At 58.3% G+C, this 20414-nt stretch overlaps 3 protein-coding genes across 3 annotated transcripts; 2 read left to right on the plus strand and 1 right to left on the minus strand.

Annotated features, from left to right (window-relative positions):
- Positions 1-1286: 1286 nt before the first annotated feature.
- Positions 1287-3536, plus strand: K452DRAFT_301081 (uncharacterized protein; the record flags this gene model as incomplete). Its single annotated transcript, XM_033542399.1, has 6 exons — positions 1287-1312; positions 1363-1899; positions 1954-2241; positions 2296-2749; positions 2813-3212; positions 3286-3536. The coding sequence occupies 6 exons, from the start codon at positions 1287-1289 to the stop codon at positions 3534-3536; spliced, it is 1956 nt and encodes a 651-aa protein (XP_033394259.1).
- A 3369-nt stretch (positions 3537-6905) lies between these two features.
- K452DRAFT_361221 (uncharacterized protein) lies at positions 6906-15921 on the plus strand. The gene is made up of 4 exons (XM_033546404.1): positions 6906-7328; positions 7400-7774; positions 7881-7900; positions 7976-15921. The coding sequence occupies exons 1-4, from the start codon at positions 7325-7327 to the stop codon at positions 15584-15586; spliced, it is 8010 nt and encodes a 2669-aa protein (XP_033394260.1). The 5' UTR covers positions 6906-7324; the 3' UTR covers positions 15587-15921.
- Positions 15922-16368: 447 nt separating this feature from the next.
- On the minus strand, positions 16369-18965 carry K452DRAFT_301083 (uncharacterized protein; the record flags this gene model as incomplete). The annotated part of the gene is made up of 2 exons (XM_033542400.1): positions 16369-18633; positions 18684-18965. The coding sequence occupies 2 exons, from the start codon at positions 18963-18965 to the stop codon at positions 16369-16371; spliced, it is 2547 nt and encodes an 848-aa protein (XP_033394261.1).
- Between the last annotated feature and the right edge of the window lie 1449 nt (positions 18966-20414).

A 20414-nucleotide genomic window follows, 5' to 3' on the forward strand; every position in this document is an offset into this window, starting at 1 on the left:
AACCCCTTTCCGCCCAGCGTGTCGCGTGTCTTGTCGCCGCCGTTCGCAGCGACCGCGTTCCTCTCCACTGAGCGGAATCCCATCCGGCCTGGCTCACTCAAAGCGAAAATGCGGCGAGGCTCTTACCGCTGAGGGCCCTTGGTCACCGGAAGGGGAGCGACGGTCTGGGCACTCCACCGGCACGGACTCAAGGCTCAGCTCAGCTCCACCGTAGCACGACGCACGACGGGATGGATTTCGGGTGTGCACTGCGAGGCAAGCGGCCATGGTCGAATGTGACAGAAGAGCAAGGGAACGAAGGACAGCATGCATTGCGCATGGGCTTGGCAAGCCAGCTGAAGGGGGAGCATCCACGGCTGCATGTGGAGTGACACGGCGAGTCCGAGGCGCATCTGACGATGGTCAAAGGCGAAGCATCACTGTGGCGCCGTCACGAGGTATCGAGACGAAGAAAGAGGGCCGCAAGAGCACCCCCGCAATCCGCAAGCGGCCAGTCCCGCCCCTGGTTCTCTCCACACGGCGCTAAGATCATTAGCCGCAAATCTTACCTTCGGACCCTACCGTCACCACGCCTGCACGATATCTCGGCTACCGCTCACCACTTCGCCAGTGCGCCTAGCCATCCTTCCACGCTGCAAGTACCCCGTCGGGCTGCCGTCACTCTTCCAGATGCTACCACCGAGCTTGCCGTAACACAAGAGGCGCCTCAAGGCCGAGAAGCCTTCCATTCATCCAGTACGTCTCATGTGACACGTACAGAGGCGCATGATGGCAGTTTCTGCCGCTTTCAGCCTTCCGTAGGATGTCTCTTTGGCCGGCAAAGCTGACTGGGGTCGATACGCCCCGTATTGGGAGCCATATGTGCCTTCAGCGAGCTTGGATTTTCTTCATAAAAGGCTTGTTATGCCCTCAGCCTTGCTGGCCTTGTTTCTGTTTTTCTTCTTGGAGCCATTGAAGCTGGACCCCAACTCCCTGCCACTCGTATCATCGTTTCAGCCCTGCCCAAAGCTTCGAGCAAGGTCACACATACGCTAGGTATCCCGGCGCCCGTTAGACTTTTTGGAGAACGGTGGTGAGACAGCTGTGATTGCGAGCGGGGTGTTGATGCCTATTGGTGTAAGTACCCGGTTGCCTATTTGCGTTTGTAAAGACATTGTCTCGCCGGGTGTGAGCCTCCGTCTTGGAGTAATATTTTTATACCCGCCCGTCCTATACTTGAGCTGATATCTCCACCAGTTGCTCTGAAGTGTAGTACTTTTCCAGACGTTTCTTCTACATCTACTACGATGTCGTCCAACAAACCTCCGATTGAGTAAGTTTTGAGGAACATCGATTGGCCGGCATGCGCTAATCATACATTAGAAAGCGCCACAGCGACGTTGTTGCTCATCATGAAGACGCCACTCAGGCGGCCATCGAAGATTCCCGGCGGAAGAGTACCGTCCATGACCTCTCACAAAACACTGCCGGGGAGCTCAAGAATCCTTTGGCCGACATTCCGGTACCGCAGCTTATGAGAGATGTCGAGACATTCGCCCACACGAATAGCATGACCGACATTCTTCCTCTGCTCCGCAAGGGTGCCCTTGTTGCCAAAGATCCGCACAGTTATGAGACCGTTCCCGATATCACCGAGGAGGAAAAGGAACAACTTCGAGTCGAGCGCACGCACCGCTTCAGGCACCCAAAAGCGCTGTATTTCACCATCATTTTGAACTCGATTGCAGCCGCGATCCAGGGGTGGGACCAGACTGGGTCCAATGGTGCCAACCTCTCATTTCCAGAAGCGTTTGGGATCCCGACAGACAAGAAAATTTGCGGACTCGCGGGCACATGTGAGAAGAACGAATGGATCGTGGGCCTAGTGAACGCTATGCCATACATTGCTATCTGGCTCTTGTTTGTCTGCCTATAGTTCTTGGTCATTGACACAGTCTGCTGACTCGTTTGTAGTGCCGCCTGGATTTCTGACCCCCTGAATGACCTCATTGGCCGTCGCGGGACCATCTTCATTGGCGCCATCTTCTCTCTTCTGTCACCCATTGGCATGGCCGTCACGCAAAGCTGGGGCGAGCTTGCAGGCGTGCGTGTTCTGCTCGGTATTGGCATGGGCCTCAAGGAAGTCACTGTGCCAGTGTTCTCGGCAGAGACCGCCCCAGCAAACGTTCGTGGTGCTTTGGTCATGACTTGGCAGCTTTGGACAGCGTTTGGCATTTTCTTGGGAACATGTGCGAACCTTGCGTAAGTTCTTTAGGCCTTTGTCTCTTCCCAGCAGACTGTTTCTGACCATTTCAGGGTTTACAACACTGGCAAGATCTCCTGGCGCCTGCAGCTTGGCAGTGCGTTCATCCCGGCCATCCCTCTGGTGCTGGGCATCTACTTCTGCCCGGAGTCACCTCGTTGGTACATGAAGAAGAAGAAGTACGGAAAGGCGTACAAGTCGCTCCTCCGCCTTAGGAACTCGCCTTTGCAGGCCGCTCGCGATCTTTACTACATCCATGCCCAACTGGTGCAGGAAGACACGCTCCTCGAGGAAGCCGGCCTGGCCGAAAGGAGCAATTTCTTCTCTCGCTTCGTCGAGCTCTTCACCATCCCACGTGTCCGCCGCGCAACCCAGGCTTCTGGCATCGTTATGATTGCACAACAAATGTGTGGCATAAACATAATTTCGTTTTATTCGTCGACGATCTTCCAGAATGCCGGGGCATCTGTTCTTTCGTCGCTCTTTGCGACGTTCGGATTCGGCCTGGTAAGTTATTTAGGCCCATACTACACGGTAGGCTCAAGACACAGAACTAACAGCAGCACACAGGTCAACTTCGTCTTCGCCTGGCCCGCCGTCTGGACCATCGACACCTTCGGGCGGCGCGCGCTGCTCCTCTTCACCTTCCCGCAAATGTTCTGGTCCCTGCTAGCCGCGGGCTTCTGCTTCTGGATCCCAGAGTCGTCGACCGCGCATATCGGGCTAATCGCCTTCTTCATCTTCGTCTTCGGCGCGTTCTACAGCCCCGGCGAAGGACCCGTCCCCTTCACCTACTCGGCCGAGGTCTTCCCCCTCAGCCACCGCGAGGTCGGCATGAGTTGGGCGGTCGCGACGAACAATTTCTGGGCGAGCATTCTGAGCATCACGTTTCCGAGACTGCTGCGCGCGTTTACGCCACAGGGCACATTTGGGTTCTACGCCGGGCTGAACATCGTGGCGCTTGTTATGAGTATGCCACCCACCCCCCTCTTCTACTCTACTCTACCAATCAATTAAACCCACGCTAACTAACGCCCTCGCAGTCTTCCTCTTCCTCCCCGAAACGAAACAGCGCACCCTCGAGGAGCTGGACTACGTATTTGCGGTGCCGACGCGCACGCACGCGCGCTTCATGGCCTCCAAGATGCTGCCGTGGTGGTGTCGGCGCTACGTCTTGTTCCGCAAGGGGGCGCCGCAGCCGCAGCTGTACCACTTCGAGGGCGAGGACGAGGCGCGCAGCGATGTGGACAGTGCGGGTGATGTGGAGAATGTAAGGATCGAGAAGGGCGCGTAGGTAGGTGGAGGTGTGGGTTGTGTGTGGGGGACGAAGGGAGGGGAGGGGGAGGGGTGTGTGTGTGTGTGTGTGTTTTGTTTAGTGTTGCTTGCTTGGTGGGGGTGTGTATCTACTCTGTGCTTAGCTTGGCACGGGTAATGGTGTGCCGTACGTACTATATGCAACGACTTTCGGCTTTGCTTGTTGTGTATGTTGGAGGTGTGCTTGTCCGCAGTCATGTGTAAAAGACCCAAGGAAAACAAGTGTAGAGAAAACGGCAGCTCAGAGTTTCCAGCTACCCGGCCATCACAAGGGCTCCGGATACCTTGCCCATCCGTTTGAACTTGTTTGCTACCATCAGCATTCACACCTATAGATGCACACCTTCCTTCCCCACCACATCACCTTCGCCCTCTCGTGCTTTTATGGGATATCATATCCTCGCGCTCTTGTATCTTCTTATCTTGGTGGCCTTTAAAACACGTTCATACCCTTATCTATTCTTGATTTTTTACCTATATACCATATCCGAGCGTCGAGTATTCTGATACACTTACGTTTATGTACTGGCATCTCTTGGTTATTGCGCGTTCGTAGCCGGCGAGTACGGAGTACAGCGTGTAACATTATTGCTTATTATAGCTCGTTAAAGCGATATAAAGAGTGCTTAGTGATACAGAAGTTTACCTGATGCGTATGTACCTATGTCGTTAAGAGACGGGTAAGTGATTCCGCACCCATTTCGAACCGTAATATATCTTCGCGCCCACTGTATCATAGAGGCAAGGCAAGAACATACCATCAAGGAAACGGAAGGCGACACACCGAGTTCTCGAACGACAACAACAACCCATCCCGTGCCTATCAAGACTTCAAGTGCATCCATGCACTCATTGCTAAGTACCCGCTTCCCGTAAAAGCCGCCTAGAGGCCGCGCTGAATGAATCTAGTACCTATATACGGAGACAAAGCAGCAGATCATCAGAAGAAAGTGGCTGGTGGAGAAAAACAGCAAAACAGCGCAACGAGAAAAAATAGATGCTTTGAAAAAAGACCTTTCTACGGATATCCATACATAAGCGCTGTCGGTAGCCGAGAGACTGGCGATCGCCTTGACTATACCCTACCCATACGGCGGTAACCGGGCAAAGACCTGGGCCCGATCATAGGCATGAGGCTTGTGGCGACTTCTTTTTGGTGGCTGAGTTATTACTGGTTCAGCTTTAATGCCAACAGGGGATTAGTCCTTTAAGGTTCCGGTCAGATTTGTGTGACAAAGCGTCGCTTTGCTAATTACCTATGGCCGTTCTCGATGCTCGTCGCTCTGCCCGGGCAGGTTTCCTGGAATTGTTTATGCGTATGCGTGTGCGGAAGACTGCGTCCTGTTGATGGTGGTGGTGGTCTTTAGCAGTACCTACAGCAGCGGATAAATACCACGCAGCAAAACTACTGTGGAAGTAGTGGTCTGAGCATGAATGCACCTGTGACTGTCAATTATTATCTGCGCAGAGGTGCCGAGTGCTGCTCGAGCAGTCGTACAGCGCATCTTGGATGGATGCATTGGACGGCTCCGGGCGTCTGGATACACTGGGTTGAGTAGTATTTAAGCCTGGTATGTTGGTTGATTGCGGCGTTCTTGTGCGGGTTGCGTCCGGTCTGCTGCAAAAGCACCAACGCAGTCTATATTGACGAGAATTTGAGCGAGCAGAACCCTTGCAAGCATCCCGAAACAGTCCATCGAAGTATAGACGGATTTAATTCATGTCGTGCAAGCGCTGACTTAACAGCTACTTCGACACCGTGAACGTTGTTATTCCATCCTCGGACTGAGATGGCTTTCTTGATGCGTGCGATAGGAACTGCTTGGTTGCCGCTGTAAAGCGTTGGTTTGAATGGCTAGCTAGGAAAGTGGAGATTTTTGGTGCTTTGATCGGTGCCTTCCATGTATGTTATAAGAGAGGGGGGAAAGGAAAGGGCGCTGCGAACTCTTGAGGCTGGCGTATCCTAGGACATCTAACTAGAGCCACACGAAGCAGAACAGCGCGGCCAGCATTCGTTTTCTTCCGTGGTTGTTGTTGGTGTTGGTGGGTGTTGACGACGCGCGGCCGCCAAAAGAAGAAGTCGTGGCCTCTTCTCGCTTAGGACTTGGGGGTCGAAAACGAAAAATTAAAAAAATAAAAAAATAAAAATAAAAAAAAAAAAAAAAAATAAAAATAAAAATAAAAATAAAAAAAATAATCGGAAAGCAAATGAATCCACAACCACTAATTTTACAGAAGCACATCTACTGGTGATAGAATCGTTTCGCGCCTGCCGCGCGAGAACACGACGCAAGCAGGCGCGCGCAACCATGGAATGGAGTCAATGCGCACACGCGTTTTTTCCCTTCTGCCGCCAGGCCGCGCGCACATGAATGAGGCAGTCACACCAAGCAAGCAGCGAGTATTTGATACCTACGTTCCGCCGTTCCGCCCGTCCGTACTCGTACGGGGTATGAGGTACAAAGTACATACATACATGGGCTCCAAGGCCTAGCCTATGTGCCTATGTAGCCCTTCGGCCTAGCCTAGACCTTCGGCCTGCATGCACATTTCCCCATTCCCGAGCGACCCGATGGCTCCCGCCCGCGCAAAGTACGTACGTACTGGACTACCTTGGTGGTTACCCATTGTTGCGGAGGGAGCGGCGACGTGCAGCCACGACGCCATGCCATGTGGAGAGTCGGGAATGGTTGGTGGGGGAGGTGATGGGGTGATTGAATGGAGGGGAAGCGAGGAGAAGGCTTGCGAGCAGTCAGTTCGAGGCTATTGCTACTTCCTCTTCCTCTCTTCCTTCTTCTTCTGCTGGGATGAATAGTTGATGGCCATCGAGGTAAGGGTCTGCGCGTGGCCGTTGTGCCGTTGCGCCGTTGCTAGACAGCAGGACTAGTGGACGGGATGCATGGAACCTCAGGCATGTTTGTACGTATGTGGCATTGAGTTGCCTGGCTGACTGAGCGTCGGTTGTCATGCCATGTGATTATCGACTGGCTGCTGTGGGCAGCACCGGATTGAGCACGACGGTAGGTCTCGTGGAACGGCGCCATTGCTGGGGGTGCGACGAGGCGGACCACGTCTCTCGAGCGATATGGGATGACGGGGGGATCAGCATGGCGCAATGGTGTGGAGGCAAGAGATGGGTGTGGAGGAGTGTGGAGAGAAGTGGGTGGGCTTGCGTGAGCTTGCTGCGACCGATGATATTGAAGGTGTATCTACACACGTCACGCCAGCACCAAAGCAGCGGCGACAGCAGCATCTGTACATATGTATATGTAAGCTGACTCTCCACACACACCCTCACAAACGCGGCTCCCACGGCCCAATCAGCCGTGCAGCTTCACCCTCGCTTTGCGCCGGCCCGCATATCGCGAGCTCGCATGCATCCAGCGCGTTCGACGTGGCTCCAGTGGCCCGGGTTGCTGTTTGCTCCCGCCATGCCTGACCGCATTATCTCTCTCGCGTCCTTGTCGACGTCCTCGCAAGCATATCTCAATCAATCCCATACCTTGGCCGTCTACGCCTCCGATGCGCGCGTGCGTCGTCCCGTCCGACTTTTCCTCCCTCGATCCAAGATAGAGTACGTGCAGCTAGGTAGGTAGGAAGGAAGGAAGAGCTTCCTGGCTCTCTCTCTCAGCCTCGCCTCACCTTCGCCGCCGCCGCCGCCGCCTTTTCCGCTCCGATATCGATCAATGTCAGATTGAGCACTGCAAACGCAGCAACAGAGGCTTTAACCGCCCACCCTCTTCTCCCACGCCACAAACCATCGTCACAATGGGTAAATAGAGCCCGTCCACCCATACTCACTCTCCCTCCCTTCAACCACTCTAAACAATTCCCCTCGTCCAGCGTACCCCCACCACAATTACCCTCACCACCCTCCCTACCCCGACCCGAGGCAGTACCCGCAGCAATACAGCCCGCGTCCGGCATACCTCTATCCTCCGTCCCCCGGCGGCAACATGGCGCTCGCGTCGTCGCCGCCGCCGCCGGCCCCGGTCCCGCCGCCCGCGCCCCAGCCCCCCGTTGCCATGCGCCGCTACGCCAATGTCTCCTACGCCTCGTGGCAGAACCCCTATGCCCAGCGCCAGTACCCGAGCGTGCCGAGCTACTACATGCCTCCGATGTATACGCCGCGGTACGGGTACGTCGCGACGGGGCATGCGCCACTGTATGTGGATGAAGGGACGTCGTCTTCGGAAGAGGAGGAAGATGAGGACGAGAGTGAGTGATTTATTTCCTGCTTCAATTCCCCCTTTCTTTGCCATGCTGAACATGGAACATGTTTTGCCATTGGCGCTGCTACTGATACTGACATGCATATACACAGACGCCAACACAATCAACAGCGTAAACACCCACCCCAAAGGCAGATCCAACACCAAAACCGACGATGATACTAACAACAACATGTATGACATACAGACAGCAGCAGCACCTCCGCAAGCGCCCATGCCCCCACAACTGGCTCCCGCGCCACCAGCCCCCGCCGCAATAGAAGCTCCGCCGCCGCCGCCCTCCCCACCGCCGGTAGTGCCACCAGCAGAGATCGAGGAACCGCCTCCACCGCCTCCGCCCCCTGCGGATCCGGAGCCCCCACCCCCACCTGAACCCCCTGGTCCGCCTGTGGAGGAACCGCCGGTGCCGGAACCGGTACCAGAGCCTGAAGCTGCACCCGCAGCGGACCCGGAGCCTGTGCCAGAGCCTGTGCCAGAGCCTGTGCCAGAATCCGCGCCAGAACCTGAGCCAGTAGCAGCAGAGCCCGTTCCGGAGCCCGTGGCAGATCCCGTCCCAGAACCACTACCAGCAGAGCCCGCTCCGGAGCCAGAGCCAGCAGCCGAGCCCATCGAGCCCACCGACGACGAGGAAGCACAAGACGGCGGCGTCGCCGTGGCCATTGAGCCCGAAGCCGCTGCGGCACCGCCACCACCGGCACCCGAGCCCCCCGTCGTAGAAGCACCTCCACCACCAAGCACGCCGCCCCCGCCAGCAAGCGCAGCCTTCTCCATCGCGCCACCTGTCCCTCCCTCGCCCTCCAGCGAAAAAAGCGTCCACTTCCCTAGCGACCTGATCGACCCACCCCCCAAAGCCAGCAGCAGCAAGCTCTCCAAATCGCACCACGGCAGCCACAAGGCCAGCAAGTCCAGCAGCAGCAGCAGCAGCAAAGCAGCGCCGAACATGACAGCCAAGCGCGCGGCGCAGCAACATCAGCAACAACCGAAGAAAGCGCTGCCCCCGATGGCCATACGGGAGAGCAAGCGCGAGCGGGAGCGCGAGGAACGTGCGAAGCGGGAAGAGGAGCGGAAGAAGAAAGAAGAGGAGAAGGAGAAGGAGAAGGAGCGGGAAAAGGAGAAGGCGAAGAAAGGGCGGGTGGGGGGCGTGCTTGGCGGGCTGGGGCTAGGGATTGGCGGCTGGGAGAGGGAGCATAAGAAGAAGAAGGAGGGGAAGAAGGGCGCAGTGAAGAAGGACAAGGGGAAGAAGGGCGCGGATGCTGCTGCTGCTGCTGCTGCTGCTGCGGATGATGCGCCGGCTGAGCCTCCTGCTCCGCCTGTGGAATCTGAACCTGAACCCGCTGCTCCAGCTGGTCCAGAACCACCGGCTGGTCCAGAACCACCGGCTGGTCCAGAACCACCGGCTGAGCCCGCTCCAGCCGATCCGGATCCGCCAATTGACACTGCCCCGTCCGCTGAGGCCGACCCCGCTCCGCCAGCCGAGACAGACGCACCCGCTGATTCCGCTCCGCCCGCTGAGTCAGAGCCCCCAGCAGACGCCCCAGCAGACCCCGAACCACCAGCAGCAGCAGCCACCGACCCTTCCGCTGACCCTCCCGCTGATCCCACTCCGCCTGCAGCAGACCAAGAAGAACTCCCCACTCCCGCTCCACAGGCCGCTGACACAAACGCAGCACCAGCGGAACCAGACCCAGCATCCGAGGCCGAGGCCGCTCCGCCCACAGACGCACCAGCCGACCCACCGGCAGACCCAGCGCCGCCAGCCGAATCCGACGCCCCCACTGACCCGCCCACGGAATCTGAGCCTGCCCCCTCGGATGAAGCTGCCGTGCAGGACCCACCTGAGGAGCCAGAGCCTGCTAAAACGGGAGAAGGCACGGCACCACCACTACCGCCACCGGAGGAGGAGGAGAAAGAGGGCGCACCACCATCTGCCACACCGGACGCCGCGCCAGACGCCCCGCCAGGGGAGTTAGAGAGCAAGGCCACGGAGCCCGAGGACCAGGCAGGCGCTGGAGATGAGGCCACGGCCGAGGAACCTACGGAGGGCAAAACCGAGGAGGGGGGCGAGACCGCTACGCCTGCTGCCGATGAGCCTGAACCCGAGCCCGAAGTCCCCACAACCTCACAGGACACAGACACAGACCCGGCCGCTGGGAACGAGCCTGAAGCCGAAGCCAAAGCCGAAACCAAAGCCCCTGACCCAGCTGCTGCTGCCAACGTCAATGCCGCGGACGACGGACCCGCTGCAGCGCCGAAGGCAGAAGAAGAGGAAGAAGGAACCGCACCACCTGCCGCCGAGGAAACGGCTCCCTCTGAGCCTGAGCCTGAACCAGAGCCTACCTCTGCACCGGAGCCAGAGTCGGACCCAAAACCCGTGGAAGAGGCGGCGCCTCAGGCCAACGACGCTGTAGATGGGGACGCCACTGAACCTACTACAGGCGACGCACCACCGACGACGACGACGACGGACTCTCCTGAGGAGAAGAAGGAGGAGGGCAAAGAGGACACCCCCGCGTCAGAAGAGGGAAAGGAGGCCGTAGAGACAGTTGCAGGGCCAGAAGCAGAAGCTAAGGCGACAGAGGATGAGGTTGTGGAAACCGCGAGCGCTGACGCGGGAGACGAGGGCGCTGCTGCTGCTGAGGCTTCTGAAGCGCCTGTGGAAGCAGAAGCAGAAGCTGCGCAGGACGAGCCAAAGAAGGATGATGATGGCGATGGTGACGGCGACGCCTCTGCGCCTGCACCTGCGCCCGAATCAGAAAATAAACCCGAGCCTGAACCTGAGTCTCAGCCAGAGCCAGAGCCAGAGGCTACCACCCCCGACCCCGCATCCCAAGAGCAAGAGCAAGAGCAAGGAACCGAGCCCGAACCCGAACCCGAATCCACTGCACCCGCTCCAGAAGAAGACAAAACAGAAGCGCCAGAGCCCTCGAAAAGCGGCGCCTCAGACGACCCGGCTGACGCGCCGGCTGATACGCCCGTTGAGCCTGCTGCGCCTCTGCCGGAGGGCGAGGGGGAGGAGGAGAAGTCTGTGCCTGAAGGCAGTGGAGAGGGGGAGGGGCAGCAAGCGGACGCGGACGCGGGCGCGGATGCCGATGCCGACGCACCGAAGAGTGATGAGGCCGCCGCTGATGAGAGCAAAGAAGGCGATGCCGCTGAGACGAAAGACGAGGGGAAATCTGGTGATGGAGAGGGCGCTGCTGCTGCCGAGACTACTGCGGCTCCCGAAGCCAAACAAGGCGACGCACCCACAAGCACTGACACCAACACCGACGCCGAAACAAACGCCACTGAGAACACAGCAGCAGCAGAGGAGGCACCCAAACCCGACGACAGCGCCGCCGCCGCTTCCACAGATGTAGACGCAGACCCAGCCAGCCCAGCCCCGTCGGCATCGGCCTCAGAGCCCGTCAGCGAGGGCCCGTTCCCCACGGATTTGGACTCGATTGATCCGGGGGATGATGCGTGCAGTAGTGATGGGTCTGGCGAGGGTAGGGGCAAGGACGAGGGCAAGGAGGCTGCGCCTGCGGCGGCGGAAGAAGGCGAAGCTGAAGTAGGAAAGGCTGTGGATAACGCGGAGGGCGCGGAGGCAGATCCAGGAGCGGGAGATAAAGCTGCTGAGGGCGCTGGTGCTGGTGCTGATGCTGCTGATACGCCGGCTGAGAAAGGAGAGAGTGCGGACGAGAAGTTGGATGCTGAGGCCGAAGCCGAGGCCACGGCGCCAGAGACAAAGACTGAAGATGCTACCACCGCAGCGGCTGCCGAAGATGAAGCAGCTACATCTTCTGAAGAGCCTAAAGACGAGCCCGCCGCGCCCGAACCCCCAAAAGACGAAGCACCCGCCACAGAAGACAAGAAGAGCGAAGAGCCCGCCGCCGCCGCCGGCGACGAGGCGGCCGGCACTGGTACTGGCGCCGACGAGCAGAAAGAGCCAGAGTCTTCAAGCGCAGAGAACGCCCAACCTACCACTGACGCGCCTGCCGATGCATCGCCACCACCTGCAACTGAAGACGATGCGGCTAAAGACGATGCAGAGGAAAAAGAAGAGGACTACACGGACGCGGACCGCCGCATTGTCGATGAGATTATGAACCCGCCACCGCCGCCACCGGCGCCCGCGGAGCAAGAAACAGAGACAGAGCCAGAGAAGGCAGCTGATGCTGCGCCGGCTGCTGAAGGCGGTAATGGCGATGGCGCTGGCGATGGCGCTGCTGATGCTGCAAAGACGGCTGAAGGCGGCGAGGAAGGCAAGGGCGACGATGTTGCTGCTGCTGAGGGGGCGGCCGAGGCCACTCCTCCGGCACAGGAAGAGGGCACTAGTGAGAATGACGCGCCAGCTGAGGGCGGTAGTGCTGATGCTGGTGCTGCTGAAGGTGATGGTGACGGTGAAGCCGGCAAGGGTGGAGACGGCGAGGTGCCGAAAGAGGGTGATGGTGATGGCGGTGGTGACGCGTCTGCACCAGCCGAGTCTGGTGACTCTAATGAGGGGGGCGATGCTCCTGAGAAGACGGGAGATGGGTCCGGTGACGCTGGGAAGGAGGACGATGGAGGGGAGGGGAATTCGAGGGCTGATGAAGAGCTTAAGGCTGAGGAAGAGGCTAAGACGGATGAGGAGGGTAAAGGTGATGCGGAGACCAAGGGTGATGACGCCCCTAAAGAAGATGAGGCTCCTAAGGAGGATGGTGACGCCCCCAAAGAAGACGAAACCCCCAAGCCGGAAGAAGGCGGTGCTCAAGGAGAACCAGCACCCTCCGACGCAGCAGCACCGGAGGGCGAAGCCAACGCCAAAGATAACGACGAAGAAAAAGATACGGCTGACACTGCGGCTGCATCAGGCGAAGAAGGAGCTAAAGGCGAAGAAAAAGCAGAAGCAGAGCCCGAGAAAGCGGCAGAAGACGCAGCACCAGCCAACGCGGACGAGCAGGCGGAACCAGCAGAAGATGGCGAGAAGACGAGTGACGAGCCTGCTGTCACTACTGCTGCTGCTAATAGTGATGCTGCTGCCGCACCCGCAGAGGCCAAGCCCGAAACCGAAGCAGAAGATAAGTCCTCGGATGCGCCTGCAGAGGGAGAAGCAGCAGCAGCCACTGATGCTGCTGCCGCCGATGAGCCCACCGACGCCGCGGCGCAAGAAGCCGCTAAGCCCGCGGACGAGGCAAGCAAAGACGAGTCTAGCAATGCAGTCGAGGAAGCAGCCAAAGAAGAAGCAACGGACGGCGAAACAGCAGCGCCTGCTGCCAACGTCGACGAAGAACCCGCGCCCGCACCCGCACCTGACGACGCTCCCGTCACTGATCTCTGCCCGCCAGCAGAAGAAGGAGAAGAAAAACAAGCAAACGATGCCGAGAAGGCCGCACCAGCAGAAGAAGACGGAGAAAGCCCCGCCGAAGCTGTTTCCCCCTCGACTAGCGCAGAACCTGCAGAACCCGCAGAACCGGGGGGCGCACCCACAGGCACAGCCATGTCTACCCCCCCAGCCGCTGCTCCCGCTAGCGACGTTCCTGCTGCTACTGCTCCTACTGACGCTGCGGGTGCTGCGGATCCTGCCGCTGCTGCTGCAGCTACTACTGCTACTGCTGCGGACGCTGCCGCTGCTGCTGAGGCTAGCGCAGGAGGTGATGACGGCGCTGACGGCGGGGTTGGCGGTGCGGGTTGTGTGGGGGGTGCTGCAGAGGGGGGTGCTGCCGTAGATGAAGCTGCGCCAGCAGAGGACGCTGTGCCAGCAGAAGATGCTGCCGCATCAGCACCACCACCCTCAGTCCAAGGCAAAGACAAAGACAGAGCCACAGAACGCCCCCGCCACGAGCGCCACCACTCCCACAGCTCAAACGGCACGTACCTCGTGCGGCCACGGCGGGGCAGCTTGCTCCCCGCGTCTAGCAAGGCCGAGGAACAAAAAACACGGGATTCGGACCGCGAGCGCGAGAAGCGGCATTCTCGACGCAGCAAGCACAGCAGTGGACGCGAGAAAGACAAAGACAGAGACAGAGACAGAGACCGCGAGCGCGAGAAGGAAAGGCCGCCGGGGCTGCTGCGGCGCATGTCGCACGCGCTGAGCGAGAGCCGGGACAACAAGGACAAGGACAAAGACAGCGAGAAGAAGCACCGCACGCGCGGCGGCATCCCAGGTCCAGAAGAAACACCGTCTGAGCACGAAACCCGCCGACGCATACGGCACGAAGCGCGCGCGCGCGCCGCGGAAGAAGAAGGCCGTCGGCAGGCCCAAGTCGCAGAGCAGATTGGGCGAGAAGACGCCGAGCGGCGGCGGCGAGTGCGACACGACGACGACGAGGCCGCGCGCCGCGAGCGCGAGGACCTGGAGCGCAAGCGCCGGCATGAGGAGCGCAGGGCTGCGCGGCGGGAGGAGGTAAGGCGGAAGGCGGAGGAGGAGGAGGCGAGGCGGATTGAGCGTGAGAGTAGGGCGGTTGAGGCGGAGTTGGCTAGACGGGAGGAGGAGGAGAAGAAGGTGAGAAGGGAGCGGAGGCGGAGGGAACGAGAGGAACGGGAGAGGCAGGAGGAAGAGGAAGAGAGGGCGAGGATGCTGGTGCAGGAGGAGGAGAGGGTGGAGAGGGCTGCTGTGCGTGTGGAGGAAGAGGAGGGGGAGCGCAGGCGCGAACGCAGGCGCCTGCGGCATGAAGCTAAGAAGGCAGCGGCAGCAGCAGAGCAAGAAAAAGACACATCCACGCCCCTCCCTTCGCCTTCTTCGCCTTCTTCCCCTACCGCCCCCCGCGACCACCTCCGCAGACGCAACACAGCCGCGTCCACGTCCACGGACGCGAACACGAACACAAACAAGCGCGCCAGCATCGCCTCCCTCCTCTTCACTCGCTCGAATACCACGCCTGTTTTCCCACTTCCGGCCCATCAAAGCCCTGTCGAGCAGGACTCGTCGGGCCCCGAGCGCAGTGTGGGGAGTCGGCGTCGGCGGCGGCGTGAGCATGATCACGACCGTGAACGCGAGCGCGAGCGCAGAGACAGCGACGCCACTGCCCGCAGTGCTGGTACTGGTGCTGGAAGCGTTCATCGGCGGCATCATCGGCACCACTATCATCACTACCCTCAGGACCAGCGTGACGACGACATGATGGGGCCGGGGAGCCCGGTACTCGAGCTAAGGCGGCAGGGGGGGTTTGCTGTCGAGGCTGAGGATGAAGAGGTGCAGGAGCGGGTGCCGGAGGCGTTGCGGAGAAGGGAGAGCGTGAGCGTGGGTGTGAGTGCGAGGGGCAGTGGTGGGAGTGGGAGTGTAGAGGGGTATGAAGAGGCGAGGAGGCGGCATCGGCAGAGGGGTGAGGGTGAAGGGGAGAGTGAGCGCCGGTATCATCGCTATCATCAACAACGTGGGGATATGGAAAGGGAGAAGCGTGATCGCGATAGGGACAGGGATAGGGAGCGCGAGTACCGCGATCGTGACCGCGAAAGAGAGCTTCGTCGCCGCGACGGCGACCGCGAGCGCGCCAGAACAGCAGACGCTGACGCAGACGCAGAAGAAGCAGAAGCAGAAGCAGAAGCAGAAGCAGACCACGAACGCATCAGCGACCGCGTGATCCGCGAGGCGAGGGAGCGCGAGCAGCGACGAGAGCGCTACGAGCAGCGCGAACAGCGTGAACGCGAGCGTCGCCGTCTCGAGCGCGAGAGGGAGCGCGAGCGCACGCGCAGCGAGCGCCATGAGCATGAGAGGGAGCTGCATATGCTGGCGGGGGAGGGTGGGCCGAGGGGGAGAGATGAGAGAGAACGGGAGAGGGAGAGGGAGAGGGAGAGGGAGAAGGGGTTTTGGGGGGGTTTGAAGAGGGCGATTGTTAGTTAGTTTGGGTGGTTTGGTGGGGAGGGAGTGTATTGCTAATGATTGTTGGTGTGGTGTGCTGTGAGGCTGTTTTTTTTTGCTTGGTTTGGCGTTTTCTGCTCGAGGGTGGTTTGGTTTGGTTTCTTGTTTGGTGTTGGGCTGGTTGGTTGGTGGGCGTTGTATATTGCTTGGAGGGAGGAGAGGGTAATTTGTTAGGTATGGTACCTATGGTAGACAGTTGGACGTGGAGGGGCTTTATGTGTTTGGCATAACTAGTTGGTTAGGTACATACAGACTGCATTATACGAAATTTTTATTTCTGCTCCTTCTATATTTTGTATAGGGAACATGAGACATGCACCTCCACATCCAACACCAGTTTCGCAGGCACCTAGGAATCCAAAAAGCGCGGTTGCAAAATGGTGTGGAACTGGAACGGGTCTTCGCGACTAGAACAAACAGGCTTGATCAGTGAAAGACTACTAAGCCGAAAGTCTGTGATGGTGATGATGGGTGGTGCTGGATGGCTTAGTTCCTACGAGTGGGTGATGGTTGATGGTGCTGAACAGTACCTATGTTCAGCGGTTTGTGGGCTCTGTCTCTCGGCTTACCATTGCTTACGCTGAAGAACCATTGCATATGAAAGATCTCGTCGTACCCCTTTGTGGAAGTTGGCATGTTTGTTGGTCAAGGAATAATACTCTTATGAGATCAAATGCTGAAGAAGAAAAAGAAGACATTATATTTCAGCCGTGTCTACCGCGCGTGTACATACCCACCCCTATCCCCATTACTCCACCTCCCACCTACCACGTAAACAGCATCAAGTTCGGATTCAAAAAGATGGGCAAAAACATATGCGCAAACACAATGGTGGAGAGGGGGTAAATAGCAACGAACGTCTGGATCCTCCACAGAGGCGGAAACACCGTCGCGCCCGCAACCATCATGACGAGCGCAGCGACGCAAAACGCAAACGTGTACTTGAAGCGCTTAAGCACACGCGGGATCTCGTCGAAGAAGGTAATGTGCTCGACCTCCTTGGCCGTGGCGCCCCAGCTCATGTCGATGGAGAAGAGGTGGCACAGCAGCGCCTGCGCCACGTGCAGCGAGATGCCGCCCAGGAAGAGCGTCAGTAGGAAGACCCACGAGAAGCACTCGACCAGCGCGGGCAGCAGCGGCTTCTCGCCCGTGCGGTAGCGCAGCACGCCCAGCGCGAGGTTGCCCAGCGCAGAGAACACCACGATGATCGCAAAGTAGATCTTGAAGCTGTCGATGTAGTAGTGGTCGTAGTAGCCCAGCAGCCAGCCCACCAGGAAGTAGTTCAGCAGCGTCAGCGCCCACGCCGACCCGATCGCGTAGTACGTGCCGATGTAGGCCATGATGGTGAGTTTAGAGTGCAGCGGCATGCTGGAGGCGATGAAGCGGCGGAAGAGCTGGGTGAAGGGCCCGCGCGTGGGCCAGTACCGTAGAGGGTGGAAGAGCAGCTCCGAGCACCCGTACGCGTACTTTTCCCACCGCGCCAGCTCGTCGTACACCGTCAGCGACACGCCCTCTTTGTAGCCTTCGCCCGTGTACGCCCCCAGCCGCACGACGTACCCGACCGTCTGCAGCCGCAGCGCCATGTCGAAGTCCTCCGACACCGTCGCCTCCGACCAGTACTTCTCGCGCCCGTCCAGCGCGCAGTCGTACGCAATGTTCTGCACCGCCGACCACCGCAGCACCGCGTTGTGCCCCACAAACGGCGCCACGTCCCCGCACGCCACCGCGTACCGGATCTGCGTGTAGATCAGGTTCGTAAAGTACGTGATGCCCTTCTCGAAGAAGCTGTCCGTCACGTTCATCACCCCCGACGAGTACTGCAGGATGCCCACCTGCGGCGACTGCTCCATCTCGCTCACCGCGTCCAGGAAGCAGTCTTGCGGCACCCGCGTGTCCGAGTCCACCAGCAGGATGTAGTCGCCGACGCGGATGTTGCCGTCAGCCCACGTGCGGCCTTCGTCTTCGTCCACCACCTCGCTCAGCGCCTGCCGGTACACCGTCGCCTCGTCTTCCGGCGTCCAGTACTCGGGCCGCTCGCCCTGCGCAAGCTTGTCTTCGACCCGGTTGCTGACCCACAGCGCGTAGTTCATGTTCGAGGCCTTCTTGAACTTGCCCCGTCGGTGGAATGCCACTTCGCCCTCGGCGGGCTTGGGGTTGTGCTTCGGCCGCGCGACCCACCCGACGTTGTGCTCGTCGTAAAAGTCCTGTCGCTGGCGTGCCTCCTCGTCCGAAATCAATTGCATGCCGTCGTCGTTCACAAAGATGTTGGCTGTGCCGCCCTGCATCTCATACGTCGAAATCGCGGCCTTGATCGAGCGGATCGTGGGCTCAATGACAGTGTGTAGACCCTCCTTGTAGACCGGCATCTGGATGGTGATGTGTGGAAGCGGGCCGATATCGCGGTTTAGTCGCCGCGGTGCGATACCAGAGTAGTACTTGGTGTTCTGGTTGACCTGGTCGATTGGGCCAATGATTTGAGACACGTTACCGACGAGGGCCTGGAAGAAGAAAAGGGCAAGCCACATCTGGGGAAGTACGACGGCGATAAATGCAAGCCGTATGTAGCCACCATCGACGGCAACCTCGATGGCAATCTGTCGCCAACCAGACCCAATGGCAGCAAGTGTGAGGATGAGGGTGCAAGCGGTCAAGAGAGGCTGGATGAGAACTGTTTGGCGAGGTTTCTCCTCTGCTGATTCGGCGTCACTTCCATCGTCCTCGTGGACCTGATACATGGCTTCTTTCTTCTCATTCTCATCTGGATATGCGGATTCGTCTTGCCATATCATATCCATCAAGGCATGCTCGATGTTGTTGACGCGCTCGAGAAGCTTCTTCGGCTGATCTTCCCAGACGACCAAAATGCCTCGGTCAGCGATAAAGGCTGCAAACTGGTGTTTCTGAGATTGCGGAAGGTACGACATGTCCGGCAAGACCTGGACGCGCAGTCCCCTTTGGATCTCGATGTATGGTAGGCTGTTGTTGTGCAGAATGATTTTGATGACGCGCGTGTTGACAGTCATTGCAACCTACGGCGCGTTAATTTTACGCAACACATACTTTGGACGAGCAAACTTACTCGGACGTTAAGCTGCTCGACAGCTTTGAAGAAGCCAGCGGGCTCATTTGCCAGTTCTGCGGGACAGCAGGTGTACTGGCCACGGCCTTTTTTCAAAACAATACCTTCTTCATACTCGCCCGAACTCCACAGCTTCTCTTCTTGCTGTGAATGAAGCCAGTTGACCATGACATCGCACTTGATGTCATTGATTTCGTTCAATGCCGAGTTACGGAAGTCGCCGGGAGGATATAGAGATGCTGGGCGGGATCCGCTAGGGGTACTGGAGCTGTGTGGGCTCATTGTGAGAGGTGGGATGGGTACTCCCGCAGGAGCCTCTGGTTTGACTGTTTCTTTCTCATTCTTGACCTCTTTTTCTTTTTTCTTATTGCTTGACCTTGGTGCAAAGTACGATTTCAGTCCCATCTTTTAGCCAGAAGGTGACTGACCAAAGACTGGTATATTTCAATGATAGTCTGTCAGTATGATGTATGGTTATCGTTAGGTGGTTCGAGTTGCTGTATCAAGAGCTCTGGAGTACCAGTCGTCCAAAGATAGGGTCGTATGAACGAAAGTACCCTTAGCTTTAAGATGGAACGAAAGGCTAACAAAATGGCAAGAGAGGCCGCAATTGAGAGTGAAAGGCGAGGATGCGAGCGTTGATGAACACAATGGAAAGCGTGCAGACGAGACTCAAGTAGTATTTTCACCAGACGCACCTACCTCTGCAATTGTCCAGATAGACGCCACTGAAAGCAAGCTAAGCGGCCCGTTCGTAGCTGATAGACTCGCGATTCCGTTGCATGTTTTCTTCGCATGGGACCTGCAATATGCGAAGGCCCGTCCAGGCCAATCCAGCCATGAAAGGCTCTGCTCGAGGATCGTCCCAAGACAGCAATCGTGGATTTCCGGCTCCTCCATTGGGCGTGCGGCGAGGCCAGCGGTGCTCGAGTGACAGGCGAAGAGCGAGCACGCTTGTCCAATCATCCCATCGGCCATCTCCTAATTGGGCAGAGGCGAGATTGAGCGCCCCGGCCCGGACATCACCGTCGTATATGCAGGCACTCTGATAAGAACTGTCCGTTCCCGTACAGACGGGTTCTAGAATGGGGACATGACTTCAGCCCAAACTCTTCCTATCAAATCTTCAGCAATTAAATTCGCCAGCGGAGGGTTTTAGGCTAGATGTTTTTGCAGTTGAATACTGCTCTGGTTCAGAATAAATTAGTTTCGCGTCGTTCTCTTACCATTGGAGACTCATAATGAGAACAATTACTCCATAAAACAAGTCGCGCAAGATATTGCGTGCCACCAAATCGCTGTCTGCCTATGGATAGGCAACAACGCTGGTGTTGCTATTCCTGCCGTGCGTGCCTGTTATCGTGCAGAAACGACACCACACGCTCCTACATACGGATCGCAAGCGATATGCTGCATCATGGCAGAATCCCTGGAGATGCATATAGATGTATCGAGTCAGCCAAAATTCTTCTTAGATCAGTCCACGATGTATCAGTCATCTCGTCGGATATGGCAGACGTCGGGTTTCAGCCGGCCGGTGGCGGGTCCGATAGTGGCTGGACGCGCTCTTGTAGTCCGTAACGGATGGCGTGCCTGGCGCTAAAGAATGATCTGCGGAGGATTGGGTTGAATCCGCGGGTGTCTGGTCGGGAGATGGACAAGAAGGGAGCGATGTGCGAGATGGCGGAGGAACGTTCCCGCTGAACGCGGCGGTTCGCAGCAATCTGAGGT

The sequence above is a fragment of the Aplosporella prunicola genome (genome assembly GCF_010093885.1).
Source record: "Aplosporella prunicola CBS 121167 unplaced genomic scaffold K452scaffold_23, whole genome shotgun sequence".
Classification (NCBI taxonomy): domain Eukaryota; kingdom Fungi; phylum Ascomycota; class Dothideomycetes; order Botryosphaeriales; family Aplosporellaceae; genus Aplosporella; species Aplosporella prunicola.